This window comes from Cydia pomonella, chromosome 13 (genome assembly GCF_033807575.1).
Source record: "Cydia pomonella isolate Wapato2018A chromosome 13, ilCydPomo1, whole genome shotgun sequence".
Classification (NCBI taxonomy): Eukaryota; Metazoa; Arthropoda; class Insecta; order Lepidoptera; family Tortricidae; genus Cydia; species Cydia pomonella.
The window spans coordinates 17,503,535-17,519,173 of record NC_084715.1 but is presented as its reverse complement, the minus strand read 5'-3'; the positions used below and the strand labels follow the sequence as shown (position 1 = coordinate 17,519,173).

General features: G+C 36.1%; 1 protein-coding gene across 1 annotated transcript in view; it reads left to right on the top strand.

Annotated features, from left to right (window-relative positions):
• The first annotated feature begins 363 nt into the window (after positions 1–363).
• LOC133524440 (carboxylic ester hydrolase-like) overlaps positions 364–15,639 on the top strand; it is a 41,994-nt gene continuing 26,718 nt past the window's right edge. Inside the window, exons 1-4 of the mRNA XM_061860480.1 lie at positions 364–615; positions 12,509–12,605; positions 14,291–14,476; positions 15,144–15,329. Of these exons, the coding sequence (XP_061716464.1) occupies positions 424–615; positions 12,509–12,605; positions 14,291–14,476; positions 15,144–15,329 (661 nt within the window). The 5' untranslated portion in view covers positions 364–423. The remainder of the gene's footprint in view (positions 616–12,508; positions 12,606–14,290; positions 14,477–15,143; positions 15,330–15,639) is intronic.

The following is a 15,639-nucleotide window of genomic DNA, read 5'->3' as shown; positions in this document are numbered from 1 at the left end:
TTATCTTTCTGGCATACCTACAGAATATAAGTTTGAGAAACCCTACATTTTAATTAATTATAATTAACAGTCAATGCTCGTTCAGGTTAGCACATGCTTTCAATGTTTGAGAAATAACATTACATATTAAACTCCCATTGCATTGTTATCTACTATCATTTATGGTATAAAGTTAAAAACATGGGTTCACTAACTACATAGAAAAATCGTAAAGATAGCTTCAATCGTTTCACAAATCAAAATCTTTCTTAAACACCACGCATTAGAGTTCAAATTAAAACCACACCGCGTAATCATTTATTTTTAATTGTGTAAAATAACTCCAAGTTGACAAGCCGGGAGCCCGAGACGATAATAAACATAAAACAGTCCCACGCGACCGGCGGCGCGGGCGCACGTTTCAATCCGCGTTCCAAATTCAAAATGTTAACGGTTAAACTTTTATTTCTTTTCGCGTGTGTGACCTTGGCTTTAAGCCAGGAGTCGAAACCCGTGGTAAGAGTCACCCAGGGCGTGCTCCAGGGGTCGTGGAAGGTGTCGACCAAGGGACGGCCGTATGCCAGTTTTGAAGGAGTGCCGTATGCCAGGCCGCCGGTTGGAAAGTATAGGTTCCGGGTACGTATTATGGGTGACTAAAACTTGATTAAGTATAAGAGAAACGTTGTCGATCGCATTTTGTTATATTTTAACTAGTTGAAGGCAAGACACTACTTACAACTAATTTTCACTTTTTACTTACTTTATCGCCAGTACCTACAGTTAAAATGTCATATTGATATCAAGCTTACTGGTTACGGTTTAAAACATTTAATTTAGACTTTAAAATATGAAGTGAATTATGATAAATAAGAATTGTACTTTTTTAAGTTATTTTTTATATTGCACAACATCGGTCCACATATTACAAATTATATCTTTTTAAATTAAATTACATGTACAGGTATATAAATACAATAAATCAATAAAGATTATAACCTCCTAATCAACAATCGATTTGCCACTGAATTTTGATCCTGTAATGTAGGAAATATAGTTGATTTTGTTTTGTTTGTAAACGGAAATAAATAAAACAAATTCGACTCTGTTCCAACTGAATATGATTTACATTTCATCGAACTGAATACGTCCTATAGGTAGGATCTTGGGCCTTTAGAAGGATAGAACTTCTTTATTTTACACAGATCTACCTAGTCCCATAGTAGGAAAGCTCAGTAAGGCTTGTGTTTTGAGTATTGGACAGCAATATATAGAATATATAGTTTTGTATAAATAATACATAGAAAACATCCAGGAGCATAAATTTGTCATAAACACAGAAATAAATACCCTTACCAAAATTCAAACATCCGGGTATATTTTAGTTAGTACATTTGTACATAACAGTAGGTACATATATATTTATTTAGTTCTAGGCTGTTATGCGTACACCTATTTCATGTTTTTTAACGTTTCGGCAGAAAACCGTTTCTACACCTACATAAGAACTATTTTATTCAAAACTTGTTTAAACACGATTCACACGAACACAGTGAACACTGTGTGCAAAATACACCAGTTTGATACCTACGTATTCACGTATTCCCTGGCGACTCGACTGCGTAAACTAACTCACAGTGCATCTCCCTCGTACGATATTGGTGCAAGCGAGACGAACTACGTTTGATTTGAAGCAGTCGCCAGCGTTTAAAGCCCCATAAAACTCATATCGTAAGTATTTCTTTTCTGTCTAGGTATATTTGCTTAATGGCTATTTTCTTCCCGTTGTTAAATTATAATCGTGGAATTAAGTATATTTTTTTTATCAAACTTCGTTATCAATGTTAATATCTACCCTAGCTTCACGGTTGGTGTCCCACTTCGCCCAAGTATATAAATATAAGTAAAATATGAAAATAGTAATTATACTTTATTTTACTTGTAACAATGTCTTGCAAGTCCATTTTATCCCACTTCTAATAGCCGATAATACAAATCAAAATACAAACATCTGCAACTTACTTATATGTCAAAGTATGATCATATTTCAAGTCTCATAGTCTCACTAATATATTAATGTGAGCGAGATCGAGATGCAAATCAGGAACAAATTTGACTGTGCCCCGGGCTATAGATAATATACTGGGTGGGGCCTGTAACACGAGCAAATAATTAAAACATAGATTGTATCCTCAAACATTGACACTTTTGATCAAAAACTTTTAAAAATTATAAAATTTTTAGACTTCTTATTTTTATACAAATAAAATATCATATTCAATGTACGCCATCATCATTGTAATTCACGTTGCTTGTTACGCGCATTGCGTCTTAAGGGGCCCACTAATTAACAGTCCGCCGGACGGTATCGGCCTGTCAGCTAGAAAAAAAGCTGACAGTTCTGAACAACTGACAGGCCGATACCGTCCGGCGGACTGTTAATCAGGGCCCCTTTAAAATAAACTTTAAAGTGTACTCAAGTTCATTTACTCGATTTATTGTTTAAGTCGCTGAACAAATGTCGGTCAGTTTGAGGAGTACAGTTTTTGACCCTGTTACAGGCTCCACCCGGTATAACTCCAGGCTATAACGAGTTTGACATAGAACATTGTCTAGAAACTTTTAACTTAATTACGAAAGTTAAACTCCCAATATGGCGTTAAAACTTGAGTTTAAAATGGCCTCTTTGGTACACTTAGCTAAAAGCAACATGCGTTTACAACTTATACTTACTTACTGATTTTCTATATAGAGGAATAATCATTCCAGTCTCAAAACATCAAAACTTATTTTACGATATCGCCAATTTTCATAGGACAATATTTTGGTTTCCATACTTTCCATATCCAAAGGAATGTTAAGAATCTTGGAACAGAAATCTATACTTGACGCGGCCAATGATAATCCCTATTCCCTATGACAGTTCATTTTTGTATGGATTAACTATCAATTAGCGGTGTCGCGAATATTCGCATTCGTATATACAGTCAAGTGTAAAATTATGGGATCTTACTCAAAAATATGTCCCATAGCAACTTATTCCAATGTAATAAGAGCGTAGTACCATATTTATGAGACAATTTATTCGATACATAATCATGCACTTGACTGTACAAATTTTCGCATCATTCGTATCAAATGAAGCGAATGTTTTGCGAATGCGAATGTATGCAGGTCGTGTCCTGTCTCGTCAAGTCGCGTATGGGCAGTGCGCACAATCTGTTTTCAAATAAAGCATTTTGACCAGTAGACAGAATTTATAACATCCCCTTCTAAGGTTACGTATGTTTTATGTACTAACAGATTTTTACTAATTAGGAATGATAATGACTAAATATTCCCTAACATTCGTATTCGTATTCGGACATTCGCATCCTGGACATTCGGATTCGTATTCGCATTCGCGAATGTGAAGAATGCGACATTCGTAACATCGCTGCTGTCAATGTTTTTGTACTGTTTTTGATACTTTAACACAGTTTTTTTTTTTCACAAATGTAACAATACGGTAAAAAGTTTTTACTAAAAACCTTTTTCTTCATGTATTCCTTAAATTAATTCTATCCAAAAGCGAATTTGAGGAATAGGATCATCATTCGCCGCGTCGAGGCCGTCAAGTAGGTAAGAGTATAATAACGTATAGAAGTGCTACTTATTGAAACTAATATTAGACAGATGAAAAATCTGGCGCCTTTTGTTAACTATTAGAAAGAACAAGTATTGGTTTCTATTAGCTCGTCTTGTTATCTTTCATTTTAATGACAACAGACAAAACAACAAACAGACAAAATTGAATTGAAAACAGACTCACTAATGTTTTTTTTTCTGCTGGACGTTTAGGTAAACGCGCGTAAAGCACTGATTTTAAAACTCTTATTTGTACATTTCGTAAAGCTTAGACTGCTAAAAATGGTACATTTGTATGACACATATCCTGTACTTCAACTTTAATAAACTACATTTTTGTTATTATAAATTTGAAGTAGTGTAAATGAAAGTTAGACGTAAGCAATTTTCCTCAGAAATTACTTCAAAACAAGTGACAATTTCTCTGAAAATTGACTTAATATCTACGTGATTTTGATACTTAAACAATCTACAACATTTGCTGAAACTGTTCTTTTACAACATTTTGTATTATTTACCACCATAATTTTTTGATGATTTTTTAAATGCTGTCCCTTCTCGTCACATAAATATTACCGGGGACGCACGCTTGCGACCTCATTATTAAAAGGCATGATGAGAAGACGTGCTAATAGAAACCAATACTTGTTATTTAGATATTACGTAACAAAAGGTGTACAATCTAAACGACTAAGTCTATAAATTTAAAAAAAAATTATCGCTTCCGGGCTCTTAATTTTATGGGTGACGTAAAGATCCGCAATTATACCTGAAAAGAGCCACATGCGGCTCGCGAGCCGAGGTTTGCCGACCCCTAGTCTAGTTACCTACAGATATGAAGTTTGAACCTCAATTGAATCCGGATTGATCCGGCGTCAAGTTCTCAAGGTAACCCAGTTTCTAATAATAATGATAAGACTTAACACGTAGCGTAGATAGTACTTTTAATAACATGATAATATATGTTTGAGTACCTATGCATGGTTAGCAAATGCAACGTCATTTGTTAAAATTTGTAAGACCCGTTAAACAACACATAGACACATCAATAAAAAAATGTTGACATCAAATCAACCAAAGTGTACAAATACACGGTGTTTTTTTAAACTCCGTCAAGTTTGGGGTATGACTAAGTACATTTAACGAAACTGTATGGCACAGATTTTTTTCCTCGTAAAACGTAATGAATAACTTTGTTGTAATACGGACATTATATTTTAATCCACTAAACAATTGAAAACTATGACATACTCGTACATTTCGAATATAGATCGTCCGAGATAATACTTGCGATAGGAGCGAATGCATAAACTCATACTAAGCACTAATCAATATGTAAACAGGCCCAAAGGCAAGTGTGCACGCTCGTAGGGGCCTTATCAGATAAAAATAAATCATTGAATATCTCCAAAATGGAGTTAAGAGGCAACAGGAGTGGTCATTTCTCCATACAAACGTACTTGACTATTTCTTCCGTGGTTTTTAAAGCAGGCGCAATGATTTTTTCAACACAGATTATGATTATTATTATATCGGTGTCGGACTGTTTTGCTTTTTTGATATTTTCTTAAGGCGCTAGTGCACTTCAAATATTCGCAAAAACGGCCTAATTTACTAGGCCGCAAAGAGAAGCATGGTATTCAAAACTGAAATCAATTAGCCTAAAAATCAAAACAGTCCGACATGGATAATTTCATTAGCATTTAGATCTCAAAATTTCGTTACATTTGTTTAAGTTACGGAGGAGGAAACAATCGAGTACGAACCATCGTATTTTGAGATTTTTGCGCAGGCTTTTTTCCTTATACCTGGCGTTGTCCTTATCGCACTAGTTTTAGGAGCCGCTTCCATTAGCGAGACGGATATATTCACCTAAAATATTTTAATCTCAGCTCCAGTACCTATCCTCTTCATTAGAATACCGGTTTCTTTGAGAAAGTTACTTAATTTAAGCTCAGGAAACCCTTGAAATTAACGGACTTTAAATGAAACACTATATATAAAACGGCCTTTTGCGCCAGTTAGGGCCAGCCCCACGAGTTTGTCTTGCAATCCGCGCGGTGTACCTAAACTGTTCACTATTTAGTCTATTTACGCCGATAACCGCGTCCAACATATGCCCAGATGTTGAAAATACGCCACGAACAAAGAAGTCTAAAAAATAACCACGAGTATAACCAATAGTAATAGTTATTTTAAATTTTAATTTACATACTATTTAAAGTACTTTCGGCTACGAAACTCCATAGTGCTAATGCTATTGATTTAACCATAGCTTATTAAATGAATTGTATATATAAATGACAATATATTACTGAATAAATGATATGATAATTATGATATTTAGGTATACTTGCAAAAATATGGGTCCACTAAGTCCACCAGTCATGTAGTTACCAAGCGGACCCCAGGCCCCCATGAGCCGTGGCAAAAATGCCGGGACAGCGCGAGGAAGATGATGATGACCAGTGATGGGACATTTAAGAGAAAATTTGGAGCATTTTACCGACACCTGTATAATTTCTACCACTTTACGCATTAAAAGTTTATATGTCATATTCGTCCTTTACGATTTCATTGTTGGTATTTAACGAAAGATACTGCAATTCGTTTCAGTATTATTAACACATAAAAAAATGTGTTTTTGCTCCAATCATGGGATAAAAAAAAGACAATGAAACATAAAACTTAAGTAGCTCTCTAATCTCTATGGCTCTTGTTTATGGTAAAATGTGGCCAGTGTTTAGAAACTGGTGATAAATACTTATATTACTGGATTGGTCTATACTATTTATATAATAATACTAATTGTAAAGATGGAGTCTAAGCCAGCTGTCACCACAGCCTCACACACACAGCCACATTTTATGTACGATTAACAATGAGTAACCAAAAGTTGTGGCCATGTCGATAGAGTCATATCGATGAACTGCCGGCATTTTTTACCTTTTTGAATTTTACTTAAAAGGATGTATACTACCTACAATGGACAGATAACTTAAATTATATATTCTTATCAACCAGTATAATTTTGTGAGTTCGATATTACAATAATCAACGGCGGAAATCCATGGTACACCAGCCAAAACCAACTAAAATATGTATTCCGCAATGATTGAGTTATTTTATTATATCATAAAGTTTTCATTATCCATTAGCATTTCGAAGGTATCGAAACTTCAATTAATCGCTATTTAGAGATTATCGATATATAATAATATGGTTAGAATCGACAAGTCCACATCCGTAAATCGCACACATACATACACACTTGCCCACCACCTAAGTGACTACGGCTTGTACCAAATCGGCTTGTATCAAATTTTGTACTGAGAACAGACAACGGGGGGCCTTGGTCTATACCATTACTGGTGCCTGTCCCATAATAGGGGTGTTTACTATACATAATAAACAAAATATAGATATGTTTCCCACAAATGTTTAGTCTACGTAATATTTGTTATTTTCCCACTCGCAAATTTAATGTGTTCCTTGCAGTTAACAATAACAATTTTCATGTACCCTTAATGCTTCAGGCACACACATTCCCAAACTTAAATTTTTTTTCCCTGTGTAACCCAAATCAGTAGTGATGGGTAGGACATCAATTTAAAATGAGTTTGTATGAGTACCTCATTCTCTAAAATGAGGTGTTACAATGTCTTACTTCAAATGAGGAGAGGTACTAGCACTTTTGCAGCATCGACTATTCCATCAACTCCAACGGCAGCAAACAATATTTAATGTAAATACATATTTAGGCATTGCTAAACTTCCTTTTAAATATTTACTTGGAGTGCAATTCTGGAGGTTTAAAACAGAACTTTAACAACAGAAGACATACATTTAAGAATCAAACTAAGGAGTTAAAGTACATACATCCTATTGCAACTTAATTTGATGCTTTTATGAAACTTGTTCTAATTTAGCAGTTTATTATTTTTATTGTTAGATTGTTCAGTATCAATCCTTGCTACTTGATATCATTTTAAGTTTAACATACATATATTGAAATAAATACTAACCATAAACTACCAAACAAACAATTAACAAACTAAGGAGAACAAATCCAATATTTTTTGTACCATTATTATATAGAAATTACTAACTTACCACCTCATAATTTATCAGTAATAATAGCATTGTAATATGATAACAAACGAAAGCCTCAATAACGTTCGCGCGGTAATGCCACCGGCGTGTAATATACACTTGATTTTTGTATGCAAAAGACACAAAGAAAGACCCACAGGTATATTTTATCGCGAAAACAATGATAATATATTGTTATTTTGGTATAATTATAAGAATGGTCACTGATCACTATTTATAAAACACAACTAAAGATTACGAACAACTTTTTCGAGTTTCTCGTACTATAAATATGTCAAAATCATAAATGATCGAAATACTATACGAAGCACGTTAACAAAAAGTATTACAAATTCAAATCGTTAAAATGTACATGTTTATTTCACCTATACAAATTATATTTACTTTTTTATTAATAAACTAATGTAAAATATCATATTTTGTGTACGCCACTATATTATATTTCAATAATTTAAATAATATTTTGAATTTTGATCTCTTAAACAATAACTGTTTCTAAGCTAGCTTCGTAAATGCCCAGTGAGACTTGGTTGGCATTTCAATAGCTTATCAAGTAACCATTTCACTGTCCAGTCTAATTGATTCAGATTATACATGACACCAGCAATATGAGTCTTGAGGTCAGGTTATACTGGTATGCGCGTTAGTACAATAATAGCTAACAAATATGGAGGCCTACCGCGAACCACGAAGTTTTGCTTTGCTGTCGCACTTACGTATGAAATTACAAGTGCGACAGAGAGAAAAAACTTTCTTCGGTAGGTTCTTTGATGACTTAGATTTTTCGCTTTTGACAAGTAACTTAGCAATGCTAGGATCAAAATGGCGTAATATGTATGTAAGCTTGCGGACGCTTACGCTTGTTTTCTTTCGTGTTTCATTTTTAACGTATTTTCGATGAGGTGTTATTGAAGCACGGCGCGTGTCTGTCTCACTCCCTCTTTCGGTAAATCTAATTCATTGTTTCATTTTGAAAGGTTTTTGAGGGGATGTCACAGTGAGGCGAGTGAATGGTACAAACACAACGCATTTCTCGGTGGACCTTTTGTCCTTGCAATAAGGTTTGTAGTTGGGCAGTTGATAGTGTGAGCGATGAAGTATGATGACGTCAATGACTCATTTCTTCATTTGAATGTCGGCGAGCACCGAGCGCCTCGCGACTCTCTTGCGAGTTGTGAGGAACGCGAGTGAGTTTGAAAGGCTGAGAGTTTTTTTTTAAATTTGAAGTGTTTGAATACTTTGAATGGTTTGAGTGGTAAGAGCTGCGTGTGATGCGCGCGAGCATGGCGCGAGTAAATGAGTAAAATTAATCGAGGAGTGATGTATGACATTTATGCGGTGTGAAGTTCTGCGACAATTTAACAAAATGAGTAGTACAAATGAGGTGCCTCACGAGTGAGCAACTCAACACTACAAATCAGTGAACTTTTGACAACTTAAATGAAAAGGTTAATTAATAAAGTACGGGAAACATTTATTGAACGTTCTGGAACCGCGCCAACACACGACACGTTCTGAAACTCTACGAGACACTAGACGCTTACTTCCTCACCATGTTTCCTTCTCGTAGAAAGGCGAAACACGTTTCGAGTTTCGAGTGTTGTACTTTTGATGGTGTTTTGTTATATTGATTTGCGTATTTATTTTGCTGTGGGAACATTAATTGCATGCAAAAAATACGCAAGTACGTATAACGGGTTAGCATAGCACTAATTGACTAATAGCTATTGGCCGCGCCTTATTAATTTGAGTAGTTTATTTTTACTGACACTGACACCGACACTGACGGCCCAATTCCAACTTTAAGAGGAGAGGAACCCGGGTGTTCCAGGTGTCCATGGGCAGCGGTAATCGCGTACGATTAGGTGATCCGTCTGCTTGTTTGCCTCCTGTGTCATAAAAAGAGAGAACGGCCGATTCTCTATACAAACGTAGTCCCCATTTTCCTCTGGATGTTGACATTGTAGAAAATATTTTGACAAAATCTGATGTATATGAACCATAAGGCGCTGGTGGCTATTTTATCAGGCGTAAACGCTTGAAAAACCATCAACGGATTACGCAATTTACACATTACGCATACTTTGCCGCTCATAAATTGGTAAGGCGCATATTTTTTACATGTTCATTTTACAGCTGACGGTCATTCCACCGCGATAGAACCGGCTGACGGTGTTTTTAGTTTTTTTTTTTTTTAATTTATTTATCCAAAAAAAAGTCGAAATATGCTCCTGGCCCGCGGTCAATACACTAACTAAATTGTCCACTCCTAACCGTCACGTTGTACCTAGCATCTAATGTAATGTACCTACCTATTATAGGTAATTAATTATTATGAACAGTTTTAATTTGTATACCGTACGTGACGCCCTTGTCATTTTTCTATGCCAATAATAACCTGCTTTATTTGCTTAAAGTGTCAGTTACATTAATACTTTATCAGGCCTCGGCTATAACCGCGAAAATCAAAGTTTGTCAATTGCGGGCATTTTTCTCTGTCACTCTAATTACGCCTTAGTGAGAATAAAAGAGAAATATCCCCGCAATTTACGAATTCCTTTTTTCGCGGTAGGCTCCCTCATATAGACACGATTTCGGGCCCAAGAAAGAATATTTTTCCGTTTCACCAAATGTCAGCACATCGCTTACAATATTTGGCATGAAAAAAAATCGCTCATAAGCAAAAACATTAAACATTGAACATTCATTTTTATATTTCAAATATTGTTAACGATCAGCTGATATTCCGTGAAACGGAAAACGGATTTCGGGCCCGTTATCGGGGAGTGTGGATGTAATTGTCGCTTAAATCAATAGATTAATAAATGTTAAATTAATTAAGAGAGTGTCTAAAAAAGTTAGTTCTAAAGACAAATTTGTTTGAAAATCGCCCACACAACTTGATGCAACTTATTTGTGCCGAGTGAGAAGGTCCCAAGAAACATGCACTAATAACACTAATTTAAGTCTAAAGCCGTGTGTTATACAGTCAATATTCCTTTGCAGTTTACGTTATTTAAATAAGTTAGCAAATTGAAAACCGAGAGGAAAAGTTTAGCAATTAACGGTCGTTGTTAACGTTTATTTTTAACTGCTTCTCGCTCTCTTTAAGGAGAAAAATTATCATTACGGGTATCTCATCTAGGAAGTTTCCCAAGAGCATAATAGATATGTACTTGAGTTATATTTTTAATAGTGAAAAAGAATATTTCACTTTAGAGATGAATTTTTGTATTTTTAACATTAGAATGAACTTCGCAGAAGAAATGAGATGTTTATCAGTTACTTCGTAAGGTATAACAATGAAATAATATGAATTAAATATTTAGCAAGTGATATTTTTGAATGATAAATATTTAATAGCGTTCATTGGGATTTGATTAGTAATATTTTACAGGTAGTATTATTGTCACGTTTGTGTGGTAAAAAATGTTGTGTTTCACTCGATGGCAAAGTTTGTGTAACCCTCGTGCCTCGAAATCCTCACAGCGCTCAAAATTCTTTTTTTAAATTATCATTTTAGTATTTTATATCTTTAAGTATAACTGTTTATTTTCCCAACAATAGTTTATCTTGCCCACCTAACCTTATGAAGTTTAAAACCTAATTGTGTCGTTCTCATGCAAAAGGTATCATATTGTGGCTTGCCATAAGGACACTCTGACAGGTTATTCGGTTATCGGTAAAGATACGAGCAAATTTCGTCCTTATGGTAAGCGACAATGTGGTACCTTTTGCTTGAGAACGTCACAATTATATAGGCAATAGAAAGGTGTAGATGCAGGGTAACCCAAAATACGTTGACATCACCCAACAACAAACATAGTTATAAAATAAAATTACAACAAACATTGATATACCATATTGTCTTATTATACATAATTTATGTTCGTTCTTTTTATATTAAATCTAATTAACGTACAAAGAAAAAAACGGCCAAGTGCGAGTCGGACGCGCAGGAAGGGTTCCGTATCACTTCCGTACAATTATCTATAAAAAGTAAAAAACCGGCCAAGAGCATGTCGGGCCATGCTCAGTGTAGGATTCCGTAGTTACTCTTCCGTCACCATAAGCTAAACTGGAGCTTAAAGTATAGTAAATTCTTAATCAAGGGATGAAACGGTACCTTTCACCCGAGTTAAACAAATAGGCAAATTTGCATAATCAGTACCTAATTAAAGTAAGTAAGTCTTTTTACTATGAAGGGGAAACTTTTTGCAATAACTCAATGTCCGCTATAGTTTTCATTTAATGTATTTCTTAAGCTCTACTTCCACGATTTTTTTCATATTTTTTGGACCTATGGTTCAAAAGTTAGAGGGGGGGGACACATTTTTTTTCTTTCGGAGCGATTATCTCCGAATATATTCACTTTATCAAAAAATGTTTGTTGAAGACCCCTATTAGTTTTGAAAGACCTTTCCAACAATACCCCACACTGTAGGGTTGAAGCAAAAACAAAAATTCACCCCCAATTTACGTGTAGGGGTTGAAAAAGTTGAAACGCGTTTAAACATTCTTATTTTGTACACATATTACATATTTAATTAAAAAACAGATATAATTGACTTAAGGTAAAAATAATGAAATAATATCGAGATACCCCTTTCTATACACTTTACTAAAAGCAACTCCCGAACAACGTCATGCGAGCACACATTGGTGAATTCACAATACATTTCAAGAAAGAAGTTTTTTTAAAGAAGAAGTACAAATTCAATTCTAGTTTTAAACTTAAATAAATAAAAGTTCCAAATTGGGGCTTACGAAGAATATTATTTGATTGTTATAGGAGCCTCAACACATGAAGCCGTGGGCGGGGACGTGGGACGCGTCGAAGCCGCTTTCTGATTGTATGCAATATGATCCTTTTGTGAAGAAAGTTGTAGGTAAGATTTTTTACACGCTTATTAACTAGACTTGTAAACTAGCTAACAAACCCGTTATAAGTATTTCAACCTTGTCTGGGACATATATAAATAAGTTAGGGGAGACCAAAGGGGGCTGAAACAAATTTTACTTTTTTGGTCATAACTCTGTTACTGTAGAAGCTAAATTTGCGAAATCTGTGCCTATTGATTTCGAATTCCATATTTTGGCCCTATTTAGAGGAAAGGGGACGGCCGCTTATCTAACGAGTATACAAACGTAGTCCCCATTTTCCTCTCTAGAAAAAAATATTTATTATTATGAAAAATATTTTTGCATCATTAAATTTGATGTACATATATAGTCCTCCTCATCGTTTTCGATGACTGCGACCCTAAATAAACACATTATGGAGGTTGTCTAGCATGAGCCCTAATGTGGCTGGCCAGGCCGAACTTGCTCTTAAATACTCTATTGCACGCGTGACAATAAAGTTGGCCAGCTGCGTTGAACGTGTACACGTAGGAGGGCTTAGGTCTCTCTTTCCGTAACTGGCGTTTTATGTCTAGGCTAGTGAGGCAACTTATCTTCGAATGTTTTGACACCGTTATGGATGGTAGAACGCCATGATGTACATAATACAGTAATCGTAGCCTATATAGTAAAAATCAAGAGTGAAAACCAGATTTCGTACAAATTTTTAAATGCTCCTATATCTTATATTAAACAAAAATTCAAAAAAATAGTCTCCAACGTGCTATATAGCGGACATACGAATATTTACAATAATATTAATATCCACTAATCCTATAATTAAACTACTAGAGTACCAATTTTAGCTAATATATGTAACCCATTCTCCACATGCATTAATAAATTATTTCATTATTTCATTTCATTATTTCAAATTATTTCATTATAAAATACTACGATTACGACTACGGGACTACGATTGTAGTATGAAAAGGCGGTTTCGCGCGGGTCCTCCACTTTCTTCATTAACCGCTGTAAAACTTTAACTGCTTATCCGAGGCCTACGCCATCTATTATGGAGTTGGTTAGAATGGAAAATGAACCATTTTTTTCTTGGTGAGCGTCTAAAGTTGGCGAGTTATGGACGCTGTGTCAACTTACCTTTGTGTTAACTTTTCTCGCTCTCCCCCTTCCATTATCTAACAAACATGTCTGGTAAATATCGATAGGAATCTTGATAAGTATATATTTAACCCGCATGACAAAAATTACAATTATTTGGTTACAATACTATTGAGCTTTCTACTGAGCTAGAAGCCAAAATAACATTGATGTCACGTTTCCCTAAACGCTTCTTATTTGATTTTCCCTAGAATGCCGGGAAGCATTTTGTTTGCTATATAAATTGCTTTTTATGGTTCCGTAGACAGTTGAAAACCCTTATAGTTACGCCATGTCCGTCTGTCTGGCTGTCTTTTTTTTTCCCTAGAATGCCGGGAAGCATTTTGTTTGCTATATAAATTGCTTTTTATGGTTCCGTAGACAGTTGAAAACCCTTATAGTTACGCCATGTCCGTCTGTCTGGCTGTCTGCCCGTCCACGGGTTAGTTCAGTGATCGTTAATACTAGTTCAACTATAAGGCATAGGCGAAATTAAGCCTTTTAATAATTGCTCATATTTGCTTCTTAAACACTATATCTATATATTGTATAATATCCTCTTTCTTCCCAGGATCTGAGAACTGTCTGTACGTTAACGTGCACACGCCAAAGCTGAACGCCGGCGCCAACCTGCCGGTCCTAGTGTTCATTCACGGGGGCGCCTTCATGTACGGCGCTGGCGCCCTGTATGATGCCAGCAATATAATGGACTGGGACATGGTGGTCGTCACGGTGAACTACAGGTTGGGGCCGCTAGGTGAGTGCTAATGATTGTATGATTGAGACCAAAAACAGTTGGGATTGGCGAAAAGGAAGCAAAAAGTATTGCACAGTGCTTAGAGCTTAGAATGACCAATGAACAGGCGCGGATACAAGATTTGGCTTAGGGGGGGGCCATTTTGAGAAAATCATATATTTTTGCACAGAAAATAAGGTAAAAAAAAATTTACTCAATTTAGTACTGAGAGAGCCAGGGTTTTAGGGGGGGGGCCATTGCCCCTATGGCCCCCCCCTTGTATCCGCGCCTGCCAATGAAATGTCTAAAGGGCCAGCGTGCACTCAGGCCGCTCGTATAACATTTGTTTAAGATCTGTGTACACCGGATGCGTGTGCGTGAACGAACGTGAACTTGCACATTGTAATATACAGATCCTTATGAGAGACGGCACACCGCTTGCGAGATATGTGCGTGCATGGCTCAAACATTTTAACGCACGCGTCGTGCAAGTCTACGCACTCGCAGCCTCTGTACTCTGGGCACTCTGGCCTTTAACATGCACATTCACACGCCCCGTCCTGTTCCTCTCAAGTGTCTACTCAGGCGCCCACTGTGTCCAGAAGTGGGATGTAACATTGATGATGAACCACGATCCCATAAATTTTGATGTGTTTAAGTTTATATTCATTGATGATAACTTCTCCAGGTTTTCTGAGTACTGGTGACGAACAAATTCCCGGCAATGCAGGCCTGAAGGACCAATCGTTCGCGCTGCAGTGGGTGAAGAACAACATCATGATGTTCGGTGGCAACCCGGATAGTGTTACACTCACTGGTTGCTCTGCAGGAGGTGCCAGTGTACACTACCATTATCTTTCCCCGATGTCCAAAGGTCAGTTTGATAATATCTATCTAATATTAGGAACAATATATTAATGAACTACTTAATGTTCAACGGCAACAGCACGCACTACTACTACATTTCCCCGGTGTCCAAATGTCAGTCTAATTGACAAACACCTAAAGTCAACAACATAGTAATGTCCAACGGCAACTTATCAACGTTACGGCTTTGATTTGCCTAAGTATGATACTGTACATTTTTTCAGCCAACTTACGGGATGTCATCCTATTACCGACGCCCACTATCGGCATGGCTCGGCAAGAGATCCTTCGGCAGACCTCGGCCTGCCTGAGGACGA